This window comes from Rhinopithecus roxellana, chromosome 11, assembly GCF_007565055.1.
Source record: "Rhinopithecus roxellana isolate Shanxi Qingling chromosome 11, ASM756505v1, whole genome shotgun sequence".
Lineage (NCBI taxonomy): Eukaryota > Metazoa > Chordata > Mammalia > Primates > Cercopithecidae > Rhinopithecus > Rhinopithecus roxellana.
The window spans coordinates 113,160,087-113,188,018 of NC_044559.1; the positions used below are offsets into that span (position 1 = coordinate 113,160,087).

Consider the following 27,932-nt stretch of genomic DNA (forward strand, 5'->3'; position numbering starts at 1 on the left):
TAAAAATACAAAAATAAGCTGGGTGTGGTGGCGTGCGCCTGTAGTCCCAGCTACTCGGGAGGCTGAGGCAGGAGAATTGCTTGAACCAGAGAGGCGGAGGTTGCAGTGAGCCAAGATTACGCCACTGCACTCCAGTCTGGGCGGTAAAGTGAGACTGTCTCAAAAATAAATAAATAAATAAATAAAGTTAAATAATTTACTGGGTATCTGTTTCACTTTGTAGGTAATCAGAAGATTGAGAGAAAGAGGAGAACCAATCAGACTATTTGGAGAAACTGATTATGATGCTTTTCAGCGTTTAAGGAAAATAGAGATCCTCACACCAGAAGTTAACAAGGTAAGAGGACAGAACAAAGCTAGAAAGATATGACTGTACTGCATTCAGTAGAATAGGGTTTGACTAATTGCATTACTGTAGGCAACAATGGAAAAATAAAGTGGCCAGATTATTGCTGCTGAATGGAAGTTTTCATTAATTTTTTGCAAAGCACATTTCTTAAGTATAACATTTAATGCATTTTGACAAATCCATACAAGCATATAACCACTGCCCTTATAAAGAAATAGAACATTCTTGTCACCAAAGAAATTTCCCCGAGAGCATCAGGAACAATAGCGAATGGATGCTGGGCTTAATACCTGGGTGATGGGACGATCTGTGCAGTAAACCACCATGACACACATTTCTCTATGTAACAAACCTGTTCATCTTGCACCTGTACCCCTGAACTTAAAAGTTGAGAAAAAAGAAAGGAAATTTCCCCAGTACCCCTTCTCAGCCAATCCCCATATTTCTCCTCGCCCCCTCCTAGGCAGCCACCATTTGAATTTTGTCATCATGGATTAATTTTGCTTGTTCTCATATTTCATACAGATAGACTCATAGATTGTGTGTCTGGCTCCTTATGCTCAGCATAACAGTTTTTAGGTTCATCCATGTTACTGCAGATACCACTAGTTTCCTTTTCATTTTCCAGTGATACTCAGTTGTATGAATATATCAAACTTTGTTTCCAGCTTTGGGCTATTAGAAATAAAACTGCTGACTGGGTGTGGTGGCACACGTCTATAATCCCAGCACGGTGGGAGGCCGAGGTGGGTGGATCACAAGGTCAAGAGATCGAGACCATCCTGGCCAACATGGTGAAACCCCGCCTCTACTAAAAATACAAAAATTATCTGGGTGTGGTGGCGTGTACCTGTAGTCCCAGCTACTCAGGAGGCCGAGGCAAGAGAATCACGTGAACCCACGAGGCGGCGGTTGCAGTGAGCTGAGATCGCGCCATTGCACTCCAGCCTGGCGACAGAGTGAGACGCCATCTCAAAAAAAAAAAAAAAAAAAGGAATAAAACTGCGAGACCATTCTTATGCAAATCTTTTTTTGGAACTCTGTTATTTTTCTTGAGTAAATATGTTACGTCTCTTGGGGAGATACCTAGAAGTAGAATTGCTGGATAGTAAGAGTAGATGTATGCTTAACTTCATAAGAATTACCAGTCATTTCCAAACCCCAGCATGTGGTATTGTTAGTCTTTTTAATTTTAACCGTTCTCTTGTGTGTCTGGTAGTAGCTCATTGTGACTTTAATCACATTGCCTGATGACTAAAGATGAGGAGCATCTTTTCATAGACTTGTCTTCATTTGTGTAGTGTCTATTGAAGTCTCCCCTTATTTATTTATTTTTGAGGCAGGGTCTCACTCTGTCACCTACGCTGGAATGCAGTGGCATAATCATGGCTTATGGCAGCCGCAACCTCCTGGGCTTAAGCAGTCTTCCCACCTCAGCCTCCCAAGTAGCTGGGATTACAAGCGCCTTTTGTTCATTTTAAAAATAAACTTGTCTTTTTGTTAATGGATTATAGGAATTCTTTATATATTCTGGATAGAAGTTCTTTGTCAGATATACAAATATTTTTCGTGACTATTTTTTTTGTAGTTTCTGGCTTACCTGTTCTCTTAATTGAATCTTTTGCTGAACAGGAGGGGGTGTGTGTGTGTGTGTGTGTGTGTGTGTGTGTGTGTGTACACACACATGCTTTTTGAGTCAGGGTCTCACTCTCACCCAGGCTGGAGTTCAGCAGGGTCATGGCTCATTGCAGCCTCTAGCTCCTGGGCTTAAGCAGTCTCCCACCTCAGCCTTCCAAGTACCTGAGACCACAGGTGTGCGCCACCATGCCCAGCTGATTTTTTAACTTTTGTAGAGATGGGGCCTCCTCATGTTGCCCAGGCTGATCTTGAACTCCTGGACTCAAGGGATCCTCCTGCCTTGGCCTCCCAAAGTGCCCGGCCCAGAAGTTTTATATTTTGATGAAGTCCAATTTATTGATTTTTTCCTTTTATGGTCATTGCTTTTTGTGTCCTGCTTAAGAAATCTTTGCCTATCCCAAGGTTTCAAATAGATATTCTTTATTTTCTTCTAGAAGCTTAATATTATAGTTTTAGCTTTTACATTTAAGGTTCTGATCTTGTTTCATGGCTTAGCATATGGTTTATTCCATGGGCTCTTGAAAAGAGTATATATTGTTTTGCTTTCATGATGCAGTTCTACAAATGCCAATGATGATAGTGTTGTTCAGGTCTTCTGTGGCCTTGCTAACTTTTTATCTACTTGCTTTCTGAATTATTGAGAAACAGGTGTGGTTATCTATGACTGTGTAACAGACTACTCCAAAACTTACTAGTGTTTATTGTAAAGGATTTATTATTACAGAATCTGTTTTTGGTGACTAACAAGCTACCCTGAAACCTGGTAGCTTAAGATAATTTGTTATTGTCTTAATTACCAGTTCTGTGGTTTGATTGGGCTGGATTGGGCAGTATCTTGCTTGGGGTCTTTCTTGTGATTGCAGTGAGATGAAGGCTGTGGCTGAAGTCATCTGAGGCCTCCCCTGGACTGGTCTTCTAAGCTGATATCTTGCCCCTTTCCTGGCATCTCAGTTGGAATGGCGGGAATATCTGGGGCTGGCCAGGCCCGCTCCCCGACCTGCTCCCTGTCTGCTAGCCTGGGCTGTCTCACTGCTTTCTTCGTTGCCAAACCACTTTCCTGCTTCACTTCCCAGCATTGCCATTCCAGCCCCACAACACTAGCAGTTGCCTTCAGTCCTCTGTGTCTATAATGATCATTTTTCCTTTGCTTGCTGTGTTTCTGTCTTGTATGCTTTGTGTGAAATCTTGTTTTTATACTTTCACATGCAATTCAATGACCACATCTTTTCTCGGAATCTATTTTTGATCCCAGTCAGAATTAATTGCTTCCTTTTCCATGCGCCTATGAGTAAACCTTTGTTAGTGTACTTACTGTTTTTTACTATTATTAGAGTTATGTGCATATTTATCTCTTCCTGGTGGGCAAAGGCTGTTTTACCTTTGCATGCCAAGTCTCGTGCCGTGCATCTAGAGGTTCTGAGGAGAAAGCACAGGAGCACAAGGTCTGGATTCCATTCCTGGATGATAATCATCAATTATGTGACCATTGGCAGGTCTTTTAATCTGCTTGAGCCTTAGAATCCTCATTGGTAAAACAGAGGCAGTGATACTTGGCTCACCAGGATGCACTGAGAATTCAACAAGGTGACCTCTGGGAACGCCTGGCATCATACTTTATACACAGCAGGTGATCAGTCAGTGTTTGAGAAATTATAAGTGTTTTGAGTTGTATGTTTCTCTTCTGTGTTTATGAAGGGACAGTAGACAATGATCGGATGCTTTCCGTGTAAGAACGTTAGGAGTTAACATTGGTTGAATGTGCGCTGTGCTCCAGTAACTGTTCAAAGCACATCGTCCATTTCTTAGTTTACTTATTTGAGTTGATGTTTGCGAGGTTCTGGAACAACCTCATCACATAGTAACTGTTCCTTGAAATAAAAAATAGCATCCTCGTTACAGCACTACATAGTAGATGGTGCCGTTACTCCTATTCTGTAGGTGAGGCTACTGAGGCATGCAGGGGTTAAGCAAGCTGTTGAAGAGCTGTTTAATAGTATGTGGCAAGGATTTGAACGCAGATAACCTTCACTCTCAACCATTACCCTATAGCTGCCTCATGGTCATGTTTCCTTGGCTCTTAAATCTTGCAGCTGATTCTCATTCATTTTTAGGAAGATGAGGCTTCCATTTTTCATTAAATGGTCGTGAACCATACGTGCATAAAATGAATTTGCTGGTTTGCTAGAGACATAGCTGAGAACCTGGAATATAGATGAGGCACCGATTTTATTACACCGACATTTCTGAATGTTTTGGGAGTTCACAGTAGTTGAGGTTAGACATTGTAAATGAGCTGGGCAAATGGGTTGGGAACTCTAATGGAGACCTACCACTTTCACTAAGCCTCATTAGAAAATTACAGCATTTATGAAGATTCTTATTTGGATTCGTCACTCACGTGTATTTTTTTTCTGACCAGCAGACTGGCCATTGTTCATGCATTGTTTTTTTTTTTCTTTTTTTTTTTTTCTTGAGACGGAGTCTCGCTCTGTCGCCCAGGCTGGAGTGCAGTGGCCGGATCTCAGCTCACTGCAAGCTCCGCCTCCCGGGTTCTCGCCATTCTCCTGCCTCAGCCTCCAGAGTAGCTGGGACTACAGGCGCCCGCCACCTCGCCCGGCTAGATTTTTGTATTTTTTTTTAGTAGAGACGGGGTTTCACCGTGTTAGCCAGGATGGTCTCGATCTCCTGACCTCATGATCCACCCATCTCGGCCTCCCAAAGTGGTGGGATTACAGGCTTGAGCCACCGCGCCCGGCCTGTTCATGCATTGTTTTAATTTAAATATGTCCATAAGAATTAACTTTAAGTGGGCCGGGCGCAGTGGCTCAAGCCTGTAATCCCAGCACTTTGGGAGGCCGAGACGGGCGGATCACGAGGTCAGAAGATCGAGACCATCCTGGCTAACACGGTGAAACCCCGTCTCTACTAAAAACTACAAAAAACTAGCCGCGCGAGGTGGCGGCGCCTGTAGTCCCAGCTACTCCGGAGGCTGAGGCAGGAGAATGGCGTGAACCCGGGAGGCGGAGCTTGCAGTGAGCTGAGATCCGGCCACTGCACTCCAGCCTGGGCGACAGAGCGAGACTCCGTCTCAAAAAAAAAAAAAAAAAGAATTTAAGTGAACAATAATGATAATTGTGTGATAAATTGATGTCATTTGAGTTCCTGCTTTTGCTGAGCTCTTCTTGTGGGGGGAGAAATAATTGCTGTTATTAATGAAAAATCAAAGGTGAAACAACAGTGAAATTTCGTAACAGGTGTTCTTCCTTTTTTACTTTTCTTAGGGGTTGAGGAATGATTTGAAAGCAGCCTTGGACAAGATTGATCAGCAGTACCTCAATGAAATCGTCGGTGGTCAGGAGCCTGGAGAGGAAGACACACAGAATGATCTGAAAGTTCATGAGGAAAACACCACAATTGAAGAGTTAGAGGTAATCTCTATACCAAGCCCAGCACATCGCTGGCACCCTTCTTTCCTCTGGAGCAGATGCTGAGTCAGGCAGATTGTTGAGTGCATAGCACACTGTCATCTTTGGTCTTTGTTTATTTACTCCCCGCTTTTATTTATTTACTCCCCCTTTTCTCATCCTCCACTCACATTCCCCTACTTCCTGCCTTCAAAAGGAGCCCATTCTAATATGTTAGATGCACATCCTTCTGTTTGTTGGTGCTCTTGTGACCTGCAGTGTTTTGTGAGCATGTATTTTTGATTTACAGAAATGATGTTATGCTGTGACATTCTTTATTCTGTTTTTTACTTGTCTTTTTTTCATTTAGCGCTATGTTTTTAAGAGCCATCCTTGATGCTGTATGTACATTGAATCCTTTGCTTTTAATTGCTACATAGGATTCCATGTGTTATGCCATTCACTGCATTTGACTTTTTGTTCTCCAGTAATGATGGACAGCTAGATTGTTCCCAGCTCCCTCCTACCACAGACAGCTTTCTGATGAACAGTCTTGTGCATAACCATCATGGCCTAACAAAATGGGATTGTGGGATTTATATATGTATATTTAACTTGTCTAAGTACTGCCAAGTGGCTCTCTGGAATGGCTGTCCTAGTCTACATGCAGCAGTGTGAGGGCCTCGTGTCTTTCCAGCCCTGCCAACACTTGGCAATATCTTGCTGTCTAATTTTTGCCACAGTGCTGCTTGTGGAGTGTTAATGTATAATCTTAATTAAAAAGCAATTTTGGGCCGGGCGCGGTGGCTCAAGCCTGTAATCCCAGCACTTTGGGAGGCCGAGACGGGCGGATCACGAGGTCAGGAGATTGAGTCCATCCTGGCTAACACGGTGAAACCCCGTCTCTACTAAAAAATACAAAAAACTAGCAGGGCGAGGTGGCGGGCGCCTGTAGTCCCAGCTACGTGGGAGGCTGAGGCAGGAGAATGGCGTGAACCCAGGAGGTGGAGCTTGCAGTGAGCTGAGATCCGGTCACCGCACTCCAGCCTGGGCGGCAGAGCAAGACTCCGTCTCAAAAAAAAAAAAAAAAAAAGCAATTTTGTATCATGTAAATATCTAGCGTGTAAAATAAATACGGGTTAAAGTTCTTAATGCTTAAGGAAACATAAACTGTTATTTTTATGTTTCCTTTAATTCCTGGCTCTTGCACGTGTAGCTGTCCCTCTGAATGAGATCATAGTTGAGGAAGATGTCATTTTAATCTCCTCCTTCCTCCAATACCTGTCTATGTTCCCTAAATTTTACTAAAATAATTGGTATGGGCAACCAGTTGTGTGCTTTTTTCCCCCCATTGGTGTATTTATTTATTTATTTTTAAAAAACAGCTTTATTGAGATATTGACATACCATACAATTGACCAATGTAACATATACAAATCAGTGGTTTTTAGTGTATTCACATGATGGTGCAACCGTCATCACAATCTAATTTTAGAATATTTTTGTTCCCCCACCCAAAAAGAAATCTCACATTCATTACCACCTCATGACTTTTCATAAAAGATAACATGCTCTCCAAGTTTAAGTGGCAAATCCATGTTTTTTGTTTTTGATTTCTTATCTAGAAATTCCATCAGGTTTTTAAGTAAAAATTGAACCGCATGTGTGACCAAGAGCCATGTTTAGACTGGTGTTGGTAATATATACGTGCAGTTGTTGCTCTGTATTAATGAACAGAAGCATTGTTTGTTTTTCTTCAGGCACTGGGAGAGTCCTTAGGGAAAGGCGATGATCATAAAGACATGGACATCATCACCAAATTCCTCAAGGTGCGTGTCTTAGGCCGGGGAGGAGGATGCCTTGGATCCTTATGAACTATTCTTATATTTTTGGATTACCAAGGGTTAAAGGCTGGAACGGGGAAACCTCAATACACATTTCTCGCACATACATGATGTTTATGATATCGCTATGTACTAGATACAGCAGTTAGAGAAAATGCATATTTACTTGTGGCGTTTTTTTTTTTTTTTTTTTATTAAAAACAGAGTCTCGCTCTTGTCTCCCAAGCTGGAGTGCAATGGCGTAATCTCAGCTCACTGCAACCTCCACCTCCCAGGTTCAAGTGATTCTCCTGCCTCAGTCGCCTGAGTAGCTGGCATTACAGGCGCGCACCACCACGCTCGGCTAATTTTTGTATTTCTAGTAGAGACGGGGTTTCACCATGTTGGCCAGGCTGGTCTTGAACTCCTGACCTCAGGAGATCCACCTACCTCAGCATCCCAAAGTGCTGGGATTACGGGTGTGAGCCACTGTGCCTGGCCTACTTTTCTTGTGGCATGTTTTTTAAAGCTGGCTCATTAATGTAAATACATAGAAAAGAATCACAACAGCAGAATTAATAAGAAGTTGGTAGAGTTTCTTATTTTTTTCTTGAGACAGAATCTTGCTCTGTTGCCCAGGCTGGAATGCAGTGGCACAATCTCGGCTTGCTGCAACCACTGCTTCCCGGATTCAAGCAATTCTCCTGCCTCAGCCTCCCGAATAGCATGCCACCACACCTGACTAATTTTTGTACGTATATATATATATAAATTTTTCAGTAGAGACAGGGTTTCCCCCTGTTGGCCAGACTGGTCTTGAACTCCTGACCACAAATGATCTCCCTGCCTTGGCCTCCCAAAGTCCTGGGATTACAGGTGTGAACCACAGTGTCCAGCTGAATTTCTTATTTTTTTTAGATAACCCAAGGAAGAAGAGGGTTCTAGCTTTTTTGTTTTTGTTTTTGTTTTGGTGAAAGGGTCTTTCTCTGGTGCCCAGGCTGGAGTGCAGTGGTGTCATCATAACTCGCTGTAACCTTGAAATCCTGGGCTCATCAGCCTCCCGAGTAGAGGGCATGTACCACCATGCCCAGCTAATTGTTTAGTTTTCTTTGTAACCTTTCAGAGAGTGTTCATTTGTTCATTTCTACAGATAACTGCCTGTTTTTGCTATGACTTGCTGATTCCAACTTTCTTCTCAACATTTCTCTCTTTAGTGGTCTAGGTAGAGTGTGAACAAATCCCAGATATTTTAATGTTTATTCACAAACTGTGTTCAGACCAAGAGATTTGCATGCAAGGAATGCTTTTTCTTGTATGTACAGTTTAGATACAACATATTAGTCATCAAGATTCTGAATATATCGAGGATACGGCATGGAACTAGATAGGGCGTAGGAACTAGTATGAACTAGAATTTCCTCTTTGAATGATGGCCTCTTCTTTTATAGGATATGCATAGATGATGCGCCTAGAGGAAAACATCCTCGTCAGGCTTCTCTGTTTGCTACTTCCAGAACGGGTGCCCTTTATACAGTTAAACCTGAGGGGCGTGAGGTAGTTCTCTAGGGGTGGGGGTGGGTATGCTGGGTCTTGGCTTCTTTATTTCTGTTTCTCTTTCTCCTTCCTCTCCTTTAGTCAGGTGCTTGAGTGGTTTTTAAACTTAATCGTGGTCTGTACAGCATATGTAGAAAGTCCAGTTTTTTTGTAACTTGTTGAATTTTATGTATGTAATACAAATACAAATACAAGTTTATTTCCTGTCAAATAGTTAACTATGAAACTTGATAGTTCTTTTTTGAGGGAAGCATATTATCTTGAGCTGGGAATAGATGTAGACTAGGGAAATTAGTGACTTGCCAAAGGTACTACTTCAAAGCATTATCATGACGAATAAGCAGAACTAGCTTATTAATTCTATATTATTTGGTGGTGTTTTAATGAAGGCATTTACTTTAAGGATGATTGTATTCTGTCTTTGTGTGCTAGAGAGCATTTAAATTTACTGAACCACTGGGTGGCATTGTAGTCTAAATTTACCCGTCCTTTCAACAGTTTCTTCTTGGCGTTTGGGCTAAAGAATTGAATGGCAGAGAAGATTATGTGAAGCGCAGTGTGCAGGGTAAACTGAACAGTGCGACCCAGAAACAGACCGAGTCCTACCTCAGACCACTTTTCAGAAAGCTACGGAAAAGGGTGAGGTTTCTTGGAAAATACTTTAACTGACTTAAAAAATACAGTGTAAATTTAGAATAAATGCAGTCTGTTTTTTCACTATACATAGTAGCTTCCAAAATTTCTTCTTCTTATTTTTTGTTTCAGAATCTTCCTGCTGATATTAAAGAATCAATAACGGATATTATTAAATTCATGTTGCAGAGAGAATATGTGAAGGTACATTCCCATGCTGTTCTTTGAAATTGTTAAGAGTATATCTAGGTTATGTACATAATATAATGTTCATTTGAGACAGGAGGATTTTACATAGTAGATTTAAGAATAAATATGTGATGAGTTAGTAGTAAAAAGCATTTTATTTTCTATTGTATTTGCCAGCTTTACTGTTAGGCATTGAATAACAAACCTGACTAAGAAAATACAGACCTCATCTGTACGCTCTTAGTCATTTTTAAAGTAGGCCTAAAGGTTCTTCAGAGCATGAACTGTATATAGGCAGTGTTCATTTTATGAATGGGATTGAATTTCAAAGTTTTGTAAATGGCTGATTATGTCTTGAAACAGATTTTCCCGTAAAAACAACGTTGTATAGATGAGTTTCCCAGGATGGTTATAAAAGCCCCTTTAATCTGTAATATAGCTGAAGTGTTGTACTGATGGTACAGTGGAATTTAACCCCTCTTTGTAATTGTTTCTATGGGGAAATGGTTCAAGCAAGGCTTCCAGAACTCATCTCTCCCATTTCAGTGCTGCAGACCCGTGCAGGGGAAGACTGTCCTCCCTCGCCCCAATGTCTATACTCCGGAATGGGCTCTGGGAGGCGGCGGTGAGAGGAAGCGTACTGGTGTCCAGGGCTCCCTGAGGTAGAGTTTAGAAAGGGATGAGAGGAGGACTATCAGTTGCTACAGGGGAACAAGAAGAGAAGGGCCCAATGCACCAGTAGTGGAGATGAGGAAAGGACAGAGTTTGAGGGAGGCTTCTTGTGGCTGTGCCTCCCAAGGCACTAGGAGTAGAGCATTTCAGTGCAGCAACCCCACTGACAGTGCCAGAGCGGTAGGGAACTCGGAATGACATTGCTTATTCAATGCTGTATCTGTATACTCACGTAACAAGGGACTTCTGGCATTCTCGAGTGACCGGATGATTTACTTGATTAGAGCCTTAGTCTAATGAGGTTCCTGCAGTGATTTTACTCTTTTCAAGAGCCAGCCAGCTTTCTTAAAATATATTTGCCTTACAGTTAGAAATTTCTTCTTAGTTTCTGTCAGTTGCATGTTTCTTACTAAGGATGGTTGCACTGGCGTGGATGGATAAGGTCACTGTCACTGCAGGAAGAATGCACATCACTGCCTGCTAGAATGGATGCCTCTCCTCTTACTGCCTTTTCTTGTGATCACATATCAGAACTAAGTGCAAGTGCAAGCTTATTTCATACAAACTACAGAAAGAACCAAGAAGCTTTAATAACCTGTTTAGACAGTTTCTTTGGAATTTGGGGGAAACTAAATATTGAAATTTTTATTAGTTAAGATCCAATGTTAAAATTTATACACATGAAAATTAGTGATTAAAATGTACATATACCCTTTTAAAATTAAGCTTTATAAAATCTGTTGAGCAGAGCAAGTTCAAATTTATCTTTAGGGTAGAAAATGATCTTCCAGCTACCCTGTCTGTAGTATCTGATTAAAAAAAATATTAACTCTGCCTGTCAATCTCATAGGTGTCTGATTTTTTAAAATTAAAATCTCCTTGAGGCCTGGCTTTATAAGCTTCTCTTAAACCTGGAGGTCTTTTAGAATTTATTTGCTTTCTGTTTTTCTCATTCTTCCTCACAGCTAGCCAGCTTGGTTAGGAAAAAGAGCCATTTGTCTTCATTGGTTTCTATCTTCATTTTTTGGGGCTCTTCTTTAAAGGTTTTTGGCAGGTGGGGGGCAAAGTGGAGCAATCTCATCCTTCAGCTATTCGACTGGAGCGCCAGTGTTTCCTCTCTGTTTACACATCTGTTATAGACCCTGTGTGGTGGTCCCCACATACCGAGCCCCTGCTGCCTTCGGGGAGCCACGATGCTGTGTAGGGAGTGGATATTGTATAGGGTTGGATGATGAAAAACTACTTAGCCCCTGTCTTCTACATGACCCCCTGTGGAGAAGACTGGGTCTAAAGGAGACCGAAACTAGAATTTTCATCAGTGCATCGAAGTGCCTACTTGGTAATTCCAGATCTGAGATGTATTAATTTCCAGCACACAAAAGCTGCAAAGGAATGCTTGCCTTTTTTTTACTCGCAACCTAGCTTTGGTTTCTGTTTTTCCATGGACATTGGTGGTCCTGGGCAGGGCAGTCTGTTACCCTATGTTTTAATCTGTTTTGTTAGAATAACAGTAATGGTAATATTTTTGATGTGCCCAAAAGGTGGATGAAAATTACATCATAAAGGGCTATGAAATACTTTGAATAAGAATTTGAGCCATTGCATTTCTGCATTTCTGATTTCTTCTTACACTTTCCTTTCAGGCAAATGATGCTTATCTTCAGATGGCCATTGGAAATGCGCCTTGGCCCATCGGTGTCACTATGGTTGGTATCCATGCTAGAACTGGCAGAGAAAAGATTTTTTCCAAGCATGTTGCACATGTTTTAAATGATGAAACTCAGCGGAAATATATTCAGGTAAGCAGTGTGGAGGGCCGGGAATTGCCCTGCAAGTGAATATTCTCTAATTCCCAAAACTCTAAGTCTGGAAAGCAGGCAGAGAATTACAGCAAATAGAACACAGCTTGATAGGATGGAAGTCCCCTCTTGATAAGCAGTGACATTGAAGCCACCTTCACTGAATAAGTAAAAACCTTTCAACTTTCATATATGTTGGAAGACATGGTGAAGTATTGTGCTTTAATTACCTTAGCACTGAAATAAAACTATTGCAGTTTGCTTTTTTTTTTAAAAAAAAGACATGTATTAGCAAGTAAAAGTTGAGCTCATCAGAGAAATTTGGGAGTATACTGAAGAGCAACAAACTTAGAGTATTTTACAGTAAATCCTGCTTTGTTGCTTTCAAGATAAATCTAACATCTGCTGGGTTCAAAATGTATGGAGAGTAAAGACTTGGCTTTAATGCGTGTAGCATATAACGACACTTCTCTAGTCATGTGAATAGGTCTAAATTGCTGATGGGTTTTCTTCAAGTTATACATGCTTCACATAAACTTGTTGGTACTGTTGGGCTAAACTTTTCTCCTTAGTGGGAAGAAAATCAACTATAATGTAGTGTTTGCCAAATTGTCATAAATCCCAGATTGTGTCTGTAAAATGACTTGCTGGGTGATAGTTCTAAAACTTGACAATGATACTCTGGAAGTTTACTTAAAATTTGAAGTTCACTTAAAATGCATAAAGTGCTTTCAGATTTTGTGCCAGAGAACAGTCATTACCATATTCATGAATTATCTTTTTGTTTTTATTTCACTTCCAAGTGCTGAATGTTAATTTGTGTCATCTTTATGCCTTAGTCACATATAATAGCTTTTTAAAGTATGATTTCAATCAGACTCCCTCATGAGAACTGTATACTTTACAGAGTTCAAATATACTTCTGGAAATTCAAACACATTTCCATTTTTTAATAACCACTAGTGAGTGTATTAAAGGCAGAAGCTTTTAGTTAAAAAAAAAAAAAAAAAAAGTTGCTTAGCTTTAACAATAGCAAACAGGTTCCAAAGATTCAATTTGCTAATTGTGTTCATCTATACTGTGGCCAAAGGTATAGTGTATAAAAGTTCATATGATTAAATCATTTGCCTGAAAGAGAACATTTCTTATAAACAGTGATGTGATTTTCACGTCCCCAAAGAGTGATTTTTTTTTTTAAGTATACCTAGCATTTATTCAAGAATTCTGGTTTATTTCGGAAGCTATGTAATGACCTGTCCTTACTCCATTTTTCTTGCTTTTTATCTGTTCTCTTCCCATTAAAAAAACATTCTTCTTTTGCCCACTAGGTGATTAGAGAAAATTGGTGAGCATACTGTATCTGAAATTTAGCAAGGGGTTTGATGTAGACCCAGTGATATTCTTGTGGATAGGGCAAATCAGGTTGGACTCATAGCTCACTGAGAGAGGGAAGCCACGGAGCATTAAATAATGGACTCATGTCTCTTAGGGTAGATGCTAGAGATGTATGTCAGGGGTCTTAGGACCTCAGTGCTGTCCTGTTCAACCTTTTAATGACTGGCTTGGATGACTGTACCGAAGGATGGGTTTATCACGTTTGCAGACAACAAGAAACTAGAAGGGATAGAGTGTATGTTAAGATGGAAAAGAAACTGCTATTCTAGAAGTTCTTGACAGACTAGAGAGAAGGGAAGAGTCTAAAAATACAGTGTTTAGGAAGGAAGGATTAGCATTAAGAAAATTGGATCCATATACCCATTTGCTTAAGCTTATAATTTGGGCAGTGGATATAAAAAAGAATTAGAGCCTGAGCATGGTGGCTCACACCTGTAATCCCAACACTTCGAGAGGCTGTGGCGGAAAGATTGCCTGAGGCCAGGAGTTTAAGACCAGCGTGGCAACATAGTGAGACCCCGTTTCTACAAAAAATAAAAACTAGCCAGGCATGGTTGTGTTTGCCTGTAGTCTTTGCTACTGGGGAGGTTGAGGCAGGAGGATCTCTTCAGCCTGGGAGTTCAAGGTTGCAGTGAGTTGTGATTGCATCACTTCTCTTCAGTATCAGTGGCAGAGCAAGACCCTGTCAAAAAAGAAAAAGAGAATTGAGTGGATTAAATTTAGTGTAATAAAATTGGTAGTATGATATGGCCACCTAATAACTTAGTGTAGGTTCTCCAGGGCAAGAACATAGTTCAGTGTTGTACCCCTAGAATCTAGAACAGTATCTGACTCATGGTGGGTGCTCAATAAGTATTTGCTAATTGAATGAATTCATGATACAGCAAGAGGTGATAATAATTGTTCTTTTTCTAGTCCTTGGGAAAGGAGACTCTTGGTGAGAATCTGGGCAGGAGTTCTAGATCAGCGGTCCCTGACATCTTTGGCACCAGGGACTGGTTTCATGGAAGACAATTTTGCCACGGATCGGGGAGGTCAGGGGGATGGTTTCAGGATGAAACTGTTCCATCTCAGATCATCAGGCGTTAGTTAGTAAGGAGCATGCAACCTGGATCTCTCACATGTGCTGTTCACAGTAGGGTTTGCGCTCCTGTGAGAATCTGATGCCACATGGATCTGACAGGAGGCAGAGCTCAGGTGCTAATTCTCTTGCCTGCTGCTGTGTGGCCCATTTCCTGACCAGCCACAGACTAGTGCCGGCCTGCGGCCCAGGGATTGGGAACTTCCTGCTATAGAAAATGGCAGAACTTTCTGATGGAAGAGGATTAAACTTGTTTTATGAAAGTGGACAGATTTTTAGTCAGTGTAAGACAAAGCTTTTTCAGGAAACATTTTTATTTTGAAATAATTATAGACTCACAAGAAGTTGCAAAAAATAGTAAAAAGCTTTTTAATAGGCAGAATTGTCCCAAGGTAGGAGATAGAGGAAGACACCCACCTCTTGATGTCTGGAGGCATAAACCATTGCCCTTTTTGGACCTTCAGGCCAGATTCCTCTCATTCTTTTCTGCCATTTTCCCTAGAGGCCATTGCTTAAACCTCAAGTTTCAACTCATTTGCCCAAGAGTCACTAAGATAACGAGTGAGCTGAGTGTTAAAGAAATCTCTGCTTCTGTCTGTCTTCCACTTTCCTACTCCTTATGTAGGTGCAACTAGAAGCCGCATTTCATTTTCCTCTCAACTGTGCTGTAAGAGAAATGAATGATGCAGAAGCGATAATGAGTGTCAGTAATGCTTGGCCTCTCTGTTGATGAAGTCACTTGAGCTCATTGTTACCTTGTAGGAATATGGTCCCAGTGTTGCTGGATCTTCCATTTATTTTTTTAATGAGAAGCAAAATCTTGGTTTTTGAAAAAAAAAAAAAAAAAAGTACTCTCCTATTTTTAAATGTTGGCATCAGCTAAAAAAAAAATTAACTTTGTGTAAGTCTAAACAGAATGCCAGTTTGTGATCTGTGTCTTAAACCCATAGTGTAACTCAAGCAGAAGAATGTGGCCACCCTATGTTAGAGTTTTGTAAAATTCTTGGTTGCAATTTACTGAGTAATTTACTAAGCTGTCTAAAGAATCTTCCTTGGCCGGGCGCGGTGGCTCAAGCCTGTAATCCCAGCACTTTGGGAGGCCGAGACGGGTGGATCAAAAGGTCAGGAGATCGAGACCATCCTGGCTAACACGGTGAAACCCCGTCTCTACTAAAAAAATACAAAAAACTAGCCGGGCGCGGTGGCGGGCGCCTGTAGTCCCAGCTACTCAGGAGGCTGAGGCAGGAGAATGGCGTAAACCCGGGAGGCGGAGTTTGCAGTGAGCTGAGATCCGGCCACTGCACTCCAGCCTGGGTGACAGAGCGAGACTCCTTCTCAAAAAAAAAAAAAAAAAAAAAAAAAAGAATCTTCCTCTTGTTACTTTGGTATCTGAATGAGATTAATTTGAATTCTCCTAGAAAAAAGACAATTTATTATGTGAAGTTTAAGTCAAGGGTTGGCAAAATTTTTCTTAAAGGATCAGAGAGTAAATATCTTGGGCTTTGTACTTCTTGCCATCTCTAACTACTCACCCATGCAGCTAAGGCACAAAAGCAGCCAGTGGCTGTGTTCCAGTAAAACTGTGTAGAAAAGAGGCAAATGGGCTGAGAACCACAGTTTGCTGCCTAGTAAATGTATGAACCCAAAACCTTTTTTACATTAAGATATTTGCTGAGGAGGTAATTAGGAAAATCATTTAATAATTATTTCTTTTTAAATTGTGATATAAAATGCCTCAACAAACATTGTAGTGCTTGAAGTCTACTAACCTTAATGGCATAGCCCAATAATTCTTGATAACATGTCATATATGTCAAGCTATAAAACAAGATCTGGAGTTAGAGCATTTCCAGCAGGTTCCTTCATGCCTGTTGCCAGCCTGAATCCTCCTCCTCCTATCAGAAGTAAGCATTATTCTAACATGTACCATTATTGGTTAGTTTTGCTTGTTTTTGGACATCATGTAAATGGAAACTTGTAATGTGTGAGATAATTTTTTTATTTAGAAATACTGGTGAAAAATATGTTTTATGAAATATGATAGCAAATAATTCAAGGGGCTGTTTCACTGGAACATAGATTTCATCTTTTGGTTTTATGCAAACCTTTATGGAACTTAAACAATGAAAGTTATTTAAAGTATTCTATTTGTCACACAAATTAAATATACCACAGGGAGGGTTCTCTCTAGGCAGATCAAAGGAAAGTTCTATAGCTTATTAGCTTGCTTCAAGTCTAGGGTTAGATAGAAATTGGTGGTAGTAGCTTTAAGGCCTTTGTTCATTCTTCCAAATAGAGATGTAACTGCTGGCCCAGACTTTGGGTCAAGCTTCTTTTATATAGATTATAGGAAGCTCTTGATTATTTAGAGACTTTAAAATTCAGTCATTCCCGGATAGCTCTTGAAGAAGTTCACATCTTGGGCATTCTTTATTTGTCAAAAATAAGGGAAGGAAGGTAGACAGGAGAAAAAGATGAGGTGAAATGCATGTCAAAGAGCTGTTGCCCTACCAGAGCCACTCTTATCCTTCCTCACTGTGTTCCCTCCAAACGTGACTTTTACCAGTGACACTGATAGGCACCCTTGCCCTGTGGCTTCTGACTGGAGCAGACGATGAGAGGGACTAGAAGGCATTTTGTTGGTTGGAGAAGAATGAGTTTAGGGTATTGATTTTCCCGACTTCCTCCCTGGAGGAACCCCTAGGGTGACTGCATCCCTCTGCCCAAGGCTGTCGCTTCTCTTGGGTGGCTGTCTCCATACAGCTACCCTCCCTAGGTTCCAGTGGCCACTCTCCTCCTTTGCTTTCAGAACTCGGGCTAGCCACAGTGTCCCAGGATTGCCGGCGCTAGGATGCTGTACTGTGTCTTATTGGTCCTAAGTCCAGCCCACTCCTTTGTAACATCCTCAAAACTACTATCATCACATTATCCAGTTCTACTGCTGGCATCCTCCTCGACATGCATAGATGAATTGATCTGTGCATTGTGTGACAGGTTCCTTTGGAGGTTAGAAGATTAAGGAATAATAATCTTCTAAATAATTTCTGTTAAGCTTTTGCTATTACAAAAGGTAAATATCCTATAATATTATTCCCTGGCAAGTTGTTTTCAGTAAGCTTAAGTTTATACAGTTCCTAGTAAAGATATCATTCCAATATTTTATGTCAGTTATTTCAATCCATATTTCAGGTTTTGGCATATTTCATCTATACTAGCATTTGCCAAATTTATTTGTCCGTGGAACATTTGTGAGTTTGTAATGTGTTCACGTATTACCAAAACTGGTACAACAGAAACATTCATTACTGCAATAAGCGATCACAGCTTGATCTGTATGTTGCACTCACTATCATAGCTGTTGGTAAACGCTCCCATGCCTTAGTGCTCTAATATATGCCACAGACTTGTGGGTCAAGTGGCTTCATGCCACAGCCTGGCATTCTGGGCTATGATAAGCTGTTTTCTAAAGGCGAGTTGTTGCATGTTGACAGCCGTCTACCTCCTTAATCTTCCTGGCATGTTAAAAGAGTACATTTTTAGAGAAAAATACTGCTAGTATTTATGTTTTACATAGTAATACCTTTTAATGTTACAGAACACTAGTGTGTTTTGGAAACAGATTTGGGGAAGTGCTGATCTAACCTGGCCCATGCTGCTTTCTAGCTGGCAGCTTAGTTGATGGTAAAGAGGCATTTTACCGTAGGGTATTAAATCTTAAATTTCTCAACCACACCGTTGGAAGAAAAGCCAGACCAGTCTCTATTGTGAAAGCCTGTTAATGCACATAAATGAAATCTTCCGTCAAATTAATCATTTGGAGTACATTTTTACTTAATTTTTGAGTTGTTGTTTGTAATTTGGTGTTAACTTTCTGTGAAATGAACCTCTGCACTGGAAACTTGTTCTCGCATGGAAAACAAAAATACAGAGAAGTAAAAAACAAGAGCAGCAGAGTCTGTTTCTTACCGTAAACTATGCGGGCAGTTTGAGTTAGTCCCAAGCTATGTTTCCTTTAGTTTTTTGGTAAGTCCTCCAGATACGGAAGTTTTTGTATGTTTAATACTTACAGTGGGCTTCTTATTAGAACCAACATGCAGTTGCCCTTATCTGCTATCATCCCAAGTGGCTGGACCCAGATCAGTAACTTAAAAGTCTGGAATGAGTTGTTTGGATGAATTCAATTTTAACAATATATTTGTGTGAAAAGAGTTCCCATAGGCCAGGTACGGTGGCTCACACCTGTAATCCCAGCACTTTGGGAGGCTGAGGCGGGTGGATCACGAGGTCAGGAGATCAAGACCATCCTGGCTAACATGGTGAAACCCCATCTCTACTAAAAAAAAAAAAAAAAAAATACAAAAAAATTAGCCGAGCATGGTGGCAGGCGCCTGTAGTCCCAGCTACTTGGGAGGCTGAGACAGGAGAATGGCATGAACCCGGAAGGCGGAGGTTGCAGTGAGCCGAGATCGCACCACTGCACTCCAGCCTGGGTGACAGAGCAAGACTCTGTCCCAAAAGAAGAAGGGGAAAAAAAAGAGTTCCCATAGACAGTATTTGAAGTATTGGCCTTTTAATGCATTACTACAGATGTTAGTTGAAATGATAGAAATGTACTTACTGAGTACATATGTTTTGAACATCACGTTTCAGGTCAAAAGAGCATTCCTGTAGTGTGAAGTTAGGATTAATTTTTAACTTAAGTATTGCCTATTAATTTATTGCTCTATTAGAACGTTTGCAGTTTATGACAGAATTTTTTTTTTTTTTTTTTTGAGATGGAGTCTCGGTCTGTCACCCAGGCTGGAGTGCTGTGGCCAGATCTCAGCTCACTGCAAGCTCCGCCTCCCAGGTTCATGCCATTCTCCTGCCTCAGCCTCCCGAGTAGCTGGGACTACAGGCGCCGCCACCTCGCGCGGCTAGTTTTTTGTAGTTTTTAGTAGAGACGGGGTTTCACCGTGTTAGCCAGGATGGTCTCGATCTCCTGACCTCGTGATCCGCCCGTCTCGGCCTCCCAAAGTGCTGGGATTACAGGCTTGAGCCACCGCGCCCGGCCTATGACAGAATTTTAAATAGCTGGGTGGAAAATGTCACTCATCTTATTTTTATATTCCTCACGTTCTTAGGATGCACCACTAAATGGATCTGTGCTTTCCTCTTTAAGTCTTTGTCTCATAGTGTAGACTAGCGAAAGGTACAGAAATAATTGATTTAACAGAATGTCTTTATACTTAAATATAAAGATTACTTATAAACAAAATATCTTCCTCAAGTTCTAATGATATATTAAAGAGGCAAATCAAGGCAAATAATTGTGATTTTAGTTTGGTTTGGTTTAAATAGTTTTTGTTTTCTGCAATAATAAAAAAATTGCTAATCTTTTTAGTGGATGCAGGTTCATTGTTTTAATGGTTTATTGATTTCTCTGGATATAAAGAACTTTCATTATCCAGGATATATCCTATATCATACTATGATTAACCAAACTGTATCTGATAATTTGTATATCATATCTGGAACATTCCATATTCTATTTAGACTTAAAAATTGTGACATACATAAAATTTACCATCTTAATCATTTTTATGTACAGTTCACCAATTAGACATTTATTTGTTTATTTGAGACAGGGTCTTATTCTATCACCCAGGCTGGAATGCAGTGGCATGATCTTGGCTCACTGCAACTTCCATCCCCCAGGTTCAAACACTTATCATGCCTCAGCCTCCTGAGTAGCTGGGTGTGTGCCACCATGCCTGGCTAATTTTTTTATATTTTTGTAGGGACATGGTTTTGCCATGTTGGCCAGGCTGATATTGAACTCCTGACCTCAAGTGATCCGCCCGCCTTGGCCTCCCAGAGTGCTGGGATTACAGGCATGAGCCACTGCACCTGGCCTCACCAATTAGACTTAAATGCAGAACATTTTCCTATAAATATAATGATATTTGAAAAATGAATATAGCTAAATATTATATGGGAGGCAGTCATTAAGGAACCAGTCAGTTCCCACTGTAGAAACTGGAAAAGCTCGGGACATGGGGGATATTAGGCACTTCTCAAAGGCCAGGCCATGGGAGAAGGCTGAAAAGAGGGAGTGGTTTTAAATTAGGATAAGTAGTCCAGAGGTTCCCTGCCCAAGTGGAGCTCCCCGCCCTCCTCCCACTCTGGCAGAAAATTGGGTTGCTTTTGGATGGATATGTACTGCTCAGGAAGGGTAAGATGCCATACTGAAAACAGGAAAATTAAGTGGAAGTATGTAATATTGACAAATGACACCTTTAATTCCTGGTTTCCTCTGATGCGGGCAGCCAGGCTTTTACCCCTCAGTAAGTTGGAGGATTCTGCTCTGTGAAACTGACCCAAGAGAAAGGATCTAAGTTACTAACACTTAAGTGTTCCTTCAATGAAAAAACTAGCTTGCTGCCCTGTCATCTGAAAATGTAGTCCTATGGGCAAGTCCCACCCATTCAGGGAGTTTTTCCATTCAGCTCTGTAGTGCGTTACTCATCAGCATGAATGTTCACCTAAGATCCATCAGACATTTGGAGAAATTCCCCAGCATGAAAACAGAGAACAAAACACATACACAGAAGAAAAGATCTTCAGAGAAACAGAATTATAGAGAACAGAAAAAAACTTCAATGAGGATAATTAATATCCTTAGAGGCCAAGCGTGGTGGCTCATGCCTGTAATCTCACCACTTTGGGAGGCTGAGGTGGGAGGAATGCTTGAGACCAGGAGTTCTAGACCAGCCTGGGCAAAATAGTGAGATCGCTTCTCTACAAAAGATAAAAAAGTTAGTGGGACATGGTGGTGCATGCCTGTAGTCTCAGCTATTCAGGAGGCCGAGGTAGGAGGATTGCTTAGGCTACAAAAAAGAGTCTGAGAATCAAAATGAACTCTTAAAAATTAGCAAAAAATTTTATCAGCAAAAATTTAAGAATTAGTGGGTTAGGAGATAAAGTTGAGGAAATATGAAAAGCAGAAAAGATAAGAAAATCAGAGTCAATCTATAAGGTTTGTAGCTGTTCCAACAGAAATGGGAAGATAGGAAATAAAGAATTAATGCAAGAAAATGTCCCAGATCTGAAGGACATGAGTTTGTAGAATGAAAAGAATTCACTTAACACAGAGCAAATGAATAGGAAGAGTTCACATCAAGGCACAAAAGAATGCAGTATTGGAAGGCCAAGGCTAAAGAGAAGACTTCAAAGACTTCAGAGAAAAGGTCACTTACAAAGGTGCAGGAATTAAAATACTATCATACTTCTCACTAATAGCACTAGAAGCTAGAAGACAGTAGAACAGTATCTTTGCAATAGCTAGGGAAATAATGTCCAACTCAGAATTCTCTCTCTCTCTTTTTTTTTTTTTTTTTTTGAGATGGAGTCTCTGTCACCAGGCTGGAGTGCAGTGGCATGATCTCGGCTCATTGCAACCTCTGCTTCCCAGGTTCAAGAGATGCTCCTGCCTTAGCCTCCCAAGTAGCTGGGATTACAGGCGCCCACCACCACGCCCAGCTAATTTTTGTTATTTTTAGTAGAGATGGAGTTTCACCATGTTGGCCAGGATGATCTTTATCTCTTGACCTTGTGATCTGCCCACCTTGGCCTCCCAAAGTGCTGGGATTACAGGCGTGAGCCACTGTGCCTGACTCTCTTCCTTTCTGAACCATCAAGTGAAGGATAAGTACAGGCTAATGACATCTCCCATGCACACATTCTCTGCAGTCATTATCGTCATAGCTGACACTTATGTAGTGCTTACTCTCCGCTTCCCTTCGCAGCACTTTACAGCAACAATATGAGATGGACACTAACGTTTCCCTGTTTTGTAAGTGGGGAAGCAGGCGTCGAGAAGTGAGTTCTCAAGGTCACATGGCTAGTCAGTGGTAGAATTGGGATTGGAATGTGGGCAGTCTTGACTCTACCTGAGGATGGCCTCCACCCAAACGAAAAGATCCAAGAGCTGAGATGAAGCACAGAGCAAGGCGAGAGGAATCTCCAGGCTGGAGGTGCGGGGATGTCATGCTCCAGGATGGTAACAGTACAGGTGGGTCCAGGTTAGAGTAGAGGGACGAAGGACTCCAGGAAGAAATGGAAGAGCTTATATTCCCTGGTGTGTCTGATCAGGTACCGAGTGATGTTTGGGCATGTGAGGGTTGGAGAATGGATTAGAAAAGCAGAACAAAAAGAGGAAAAAATCATGGAAGGAGAGGTCATCATCGTCATATGTTATGTGGGTTTGCTTTGAACGATATTTGTGTAGCCTTTATTAAAAAAAAACAAAAAACCTGAATATTGATTTCACTAAGAATTGTGGTTTGGGGAGGATGGGGGAGGAAGTGCTTTTTAGGCGTGTGCGTGCATATGTGAGGCCAGTGGACAATGGTGTAATAGTGAGATCCTCTGTTTCATAGTATGAAGTCAGGAGATATCAATAGTATTTGAGATGGAAAAACCAAGCACTGTCAGTATAGTATTTAGAAATACGGCAATAAATACCAGAGGAAACACTTAAAAGGTTTGAAAAGGGTTGCCTCTGGAGAGCTGGAATTAGGATTTGGAAAGAGTGAGGTAGGGGACTGCTATTACTCGATGCAAGAATTGTGTGATTTATTTATTTTTTCTCAAACAACATACACACAAAACCTGGAATTATCCTTGACTTTTTTCTTCCTATTACAACCCATATCCGATCCATGTCAAAGCTTGATGGTTCTAGATTCAAAGTATGTCTGGAGCCTGACCCCTTCTCACCACCTTCCCTGCTGCCACTGGGTCCAGCCACCACTTCTCATCTGGATTATTCTAGTGTCTTCTCTCTGGTTCCTGAGCTTCTCTTATTGCCCCTCTCCAGTTTCTTAGCAGCAGTCCCCAGACTGATCCCGTCCACATATAGTCAGATTGTGTTGCTCTCTTGTTCAGAGCCCTGCAGTGGCTTCCTAGTTCACAAAGTCCAAGCCAAAGTCCTTCAGGTTGCCCCACACGTCCACATACCCCACTTCTCTGCTTTATTTTCTCCAAAGCACTTAGCATCGTTGAAATTTTTTTTTTTTATGAATTTATTTTGTTTCTCGCCTGTCTCCCCTTACCACAATTCAATCTCAGGAGGGTGGGATTTTTTCTGACTTCTTTGCTGCTGTATTTCCAGAGCCTAGAACAGCCTAGAATAGTAGGCACTGAATAAACATTTGTTAGATGAGGGTATTGCCTTTATAAAAATAAAAAGCCAGTTAAAAATACCACGAGTTTTTAAGCCATTTGCCATAAGCTAAGCTAAGCAGCTCATTGTTTTACTGGCTTAAGCATCCATAAGCAGTTTCAAACTGAAATCTTGAGGGGTCTCATTGAAAAGATTTGTTTCCATTTGGAAAATAACCATATGTTGTCCTGAGATTACACACCTATCTCTCCCATGCACTCTCAAACTTGTTTACAGAAATTTATCATAGTGCTCTGTGGTAACTACTTATGACTAGAACGATTGATTTTCACAACCTTTGGCAGCTAAGATTTCAAGGAGAACACTAGTATATGTTTTTAAACCATAGAATCTGCTTAGTGAGTATGAATAGGCATCACACATGTCTTCTGTAATGAGCACACACCAATGATTCTGATTCTTCTAACATGGGGAAAACCACCTCCAAGGCAAACCATCAGTTTGCCTTCTACTTGCTCATAACAATCCTTGCCATGCTTTGCTGCTGAGTGCAGCTATTTGTATTTCATCAGGGTGTTCTCTTGCCTGACTTTGCCCTTCTTCTCACCTATGCCTTCAGGAACCTTAAGATGCCAAATTAGTGCTATCACCTGTATTTCCATGGCTACCAATCACAGTTCTGCAGACACATGATTAGAATTCGTAGCAGGAGAAGCTGGACTATGTGACGGAATGGTCTTTATCCCAAAGCAAATACCTGATTACACAGGGAACAACAACAACAACAACAACAACAACAAACAACAAAAGAGCAAAGTGAATTACGTGTGCAAAGACCCTTCTTGTGAATCAGTTAAAAGATAATCTCCCTCCACACCCCTAATTCCTAAATCTCATAATATGGGCAATCCTTGAATCCACCAAGAACTTTAAATACTTCACAGTCCTGTTTCTTTGATGTGGAATCTGTTAGATTATGGCTCCATTCATAGAAGTATGTCAGTTGTCTCTTAATATCTCCAGGGATTGGTTCCAGGACCCTGCAGATACCAAAATCTGGATGCTCAAGTCCCTGATAGAAAATGACGTAGTATTTGCATATAATCTGTGCACATCCTCCTGTATACTTTAAATCATCTCTAGATTACTTACAATACCTAACACAATGTAAATGCTATTTAAATAGTTATTATATGATACTTACTTGTATTATTTTTAATTCTTTTTTTGTTGCCGTTTTTTTCCAAATATTTTTTAGCCAGGGTTGGTTGAATCCGTGGACACATAACACATGGATACTGACTATGATTAATATTTGTGTTGTCTGCTTACTATGGGACCAACGAGATTTTGCAGGGATTTTTGTGTTGTTGTTTGTTTTGGTGATTTTACTGAGCTTAACAGGTGTTAAGTTACATTGAGTAAGACCTTTGGCAAAGTCTTTCCTTGTAAACAAGGAAATGTGTGTGTTAATGGATGGCACAGTGAATAGGATTCATTGCTGGTTACAGACTCTTCCCAAGATCATTTTGGAGAGAGCTCGATCGTGGTGTGTCTCAGGTCTCTGCCCTTGCCCTGGCCTGTTTGTACAGGGTATTGAATATTTGGATAATGACTTAGAGGACATGTTTACTGAGTGGTGGATGAGAAAGCTAAGAAGAATAACTAAAGCTAACTGACCAAGGATTTTAAAAGATCACAGACCGAGGCATGAGTTGAAAGAGGCAGGATGCGGCCGGGCGCGGTGGCTCAAGCCTGTAATCCCAGCACTTTGGGAGGCCGAGACGGGCGGATCACGAGGTCAGGAGATCGAGACCATCCTGGCTAATACGGTGAAACCCCGTCTCTACTAAAAAATACAAAAAACTAGCCGGGCGACGAGGCGGGCGCCTGTAGTCCCAGCTACTCGGGAGGCTGAGACAGGAGAATGGCGTGAACCCGGGAGGCGGAGCTTGCAGTGAGCTGAGAGCCGGCCACTGCACTCCAGCCTGGGCGGCAGAGCAAGACTCCGTCTCAAAAAAAAAAAAAAAAAAAAAAAAGAAAGAGGCAGGATGAAATTGAATAGTGACAGTTGTTGTCATCAGCTTAAAAAATCACGGGAGAACTGGCCAAACTGCTGTAGAGACAGAAGGTACTTGAATTTTGTGAGATCAGTGGGAATTAGGTGTGTGTCTGTAAAAACAGCCAAGGGTCTTGGTTACAGTTGCCAAGATACACAACAAAAGTAGTGCAGTCACTGCTTCTAGTGAATCCTGCAAGAATGGCCAGGTCACACTTGGAATGTTGCACTCAGTTTTTACTGACATAATTAAAATGGTTTTATTGTGTAATATTTGGTGCATACAAAAGAATACATGTAAAACACGAGTTATGAAATAAGTAATAAAATGAATGTCTAAAAGCCTTATTCCCAGTTTAAGAACTAGAACATTCTGAAAACCATTGAAACGGTATTTTCCTTCCATATTCCAGAAGTAACCGCTACCTTGCACTTAAGTTTGTCATTTCCTTTCTTGTTGAAAAACGGTTCTACCATGTTACGTGTGTATTTCTAAGCAATACATTTTTTACTTGTTTTTGAATTTTATGAAAAGGATGTCACTGAAGGCAGTAACACTTCATGCCCCTTGCTTTTTACTTTCAACATTGCTTCTAAGATTCATATGCATCGGCCTTTCCCAACCGGAGCCCCTCATCTTGACAACAGAACACAGAAAATAACTTGAGTGTATTTTCTGAGTCCTCCAAACATAATACATAAATAGTCTCCCAAATTTTAGATGCATAAGGGAGAAGTTATCTGATTACATACAATGGATGCCTTAGGCTGGGCAGTTAGAGCTTAATTCTCTATTGGAATCTGGTTGAGACTGGCCAAATTGTTACATGTAGCTAGAGTTAATTCATTTTTACTGCTGTAAGATATCCCATTTGTGAGCACACTAAAGTATTTTTCATATGCCCTTCTGTGGACGGAAATTTGAGTTTCCAGTTTTTCGGTTTTGTTACTATGAACAGTTCTCCGATGAACATTCTTGTGCAGGTCTGCAGGTGCACAGGAAAAATTTCTCTAGGCGTACATCTGAGTGAAATTGCTTTGGTCTGCTGTGCTTTAATGGGGACATTGACAAACTGATGTGAGTTCAGAGGAAGGCAGTTAAGAATAATTTAACCATGTCATAACCAACTTGTTTTCCTTATTTTCTTAGGGATTGAAGAGGTTAATGACCATTTGCCAGAAACACTTTCCTACAGACCCATCCAAATGTGTGGAGTACAATGCACTGTGAGATCTGTGCATGGTGTGTTAATAACAATAAGAAACGTACAGAAGCAGACTGTGGACTTCTGGAATTACCAACAGGAATGAGGAAAGAAGAAAACTGGAGTTTCCAATCTCTGAGTTCTACTTGATGTAACTCTTGATTGGTTTTAAGAACTGTGTTGGCCTTCGTTTCATATCTGACTGCAAGCTGATTTTTCTTTCTTGCTTTCATTTTAATTAGTCCAAAATTAAGTTTTAAAGACTTTTCCTCACAATTTAAATCTGTAGACAACAGAAGGGGGTTTAAAATGACCTTTTTTTCAGTTGACCTGAAAGTTGTGGTTAGATGATTAAAAAGAAACATTTGAGGATGGACTTAATTATTTCAGTAAAATACTATAATTTGCATATTGTCTTTTGTGTAATATTTATATAAAATATTTTTATATATTTCAAAAACATGGGACCATTGAATGAAACTTTATAGTCCTTAAATGTTGCTGAACTTTTGCTGTCTTGCAATAGAATTTGAATGTAAATATTATTACTGGTATAATTTGAATGTTGTTTCTTTTTTTTTTTTTTTTTTTATACTTTACGTTCTAGGGTACATGCGCACAACGTGCAAGTTTGTTACGTATGTATACATGTGCCATGTTGGTGTGCTGCACCCATTAACTCGTCATTTACATTAGGTATATCTCCTAATGCTATCCCTCCTCCCCCTCCCACAATAGGACCTGGTGTGTGATGATCCCCTTCCTGTGTCCAAGTGATCTCATTGTTCAGTTCCCACCTATGAGTGAGAACATGCGGTATTTGGTTTTCTGTTCTTGCAATAGTTTGCTGAGAATGATGGTTTCTGACTGCATCCATGTCCCTGCATCCATCGTCCCTACAAGAACTCATCCTTTTTGATGGCTGCATAGTATTCCATGGTGTATATGTGCCACATTTTCTTAAT

General features: G+C 40.7%; 1 protein-coding gene across 2 annotated transcripts in view; it reads left to right on the plus strand.

Moving 5' to 3' along the window:
• PRPF18 (pre-mRNA processing factor 18) overlaps nucleotides 1-27,512 on the plus strand; it is a 45,956-nt gene extending 18,444 nt beyond the window's left edge. Inside the window, exons 4-10 of one of the 2 annotated variants that reach the window (XM_010365957.2) lie at nucleotides 224-337; nucleotides 5,269-5,415; nucleotides 7,152-7,220; nucleotides 9,267-9,407; nucleotides 9,534-9,605; nucleotides 11,906-12,061; nucleotides 26,913-27,512. In XM_010365957.2, coding sequence (XP_010364259.1) covers nucleotides 224-337; nucleotides 5,269-5,415; nucleotides 7,152-7,220; nucleotides 9,267-9,407; nucleotides 9,534-9,605; nucleotides 11,906-12,061; nucleotides 26,913-26,993 — 780 coding nt within the window. In that variant the 3' untranslated portion in view covers nucleotides 26,994-27,512. The remainder of the gene's footprint in view (nucleotides 1-223; nucleotides 338-5,268; nucleotides 5,416-7,151; nucleotides 7,221-9,266; nucleotides 9,408-9,533; nucleotides 9,606-11,905; nucleotides 12,062-26,912) is intronic. The other variant, XM_030940426.1, reaches the window with a different exon arrangement.
• Nucleotides 27,513-27,932: the final 420 nt, after the last annotated feature.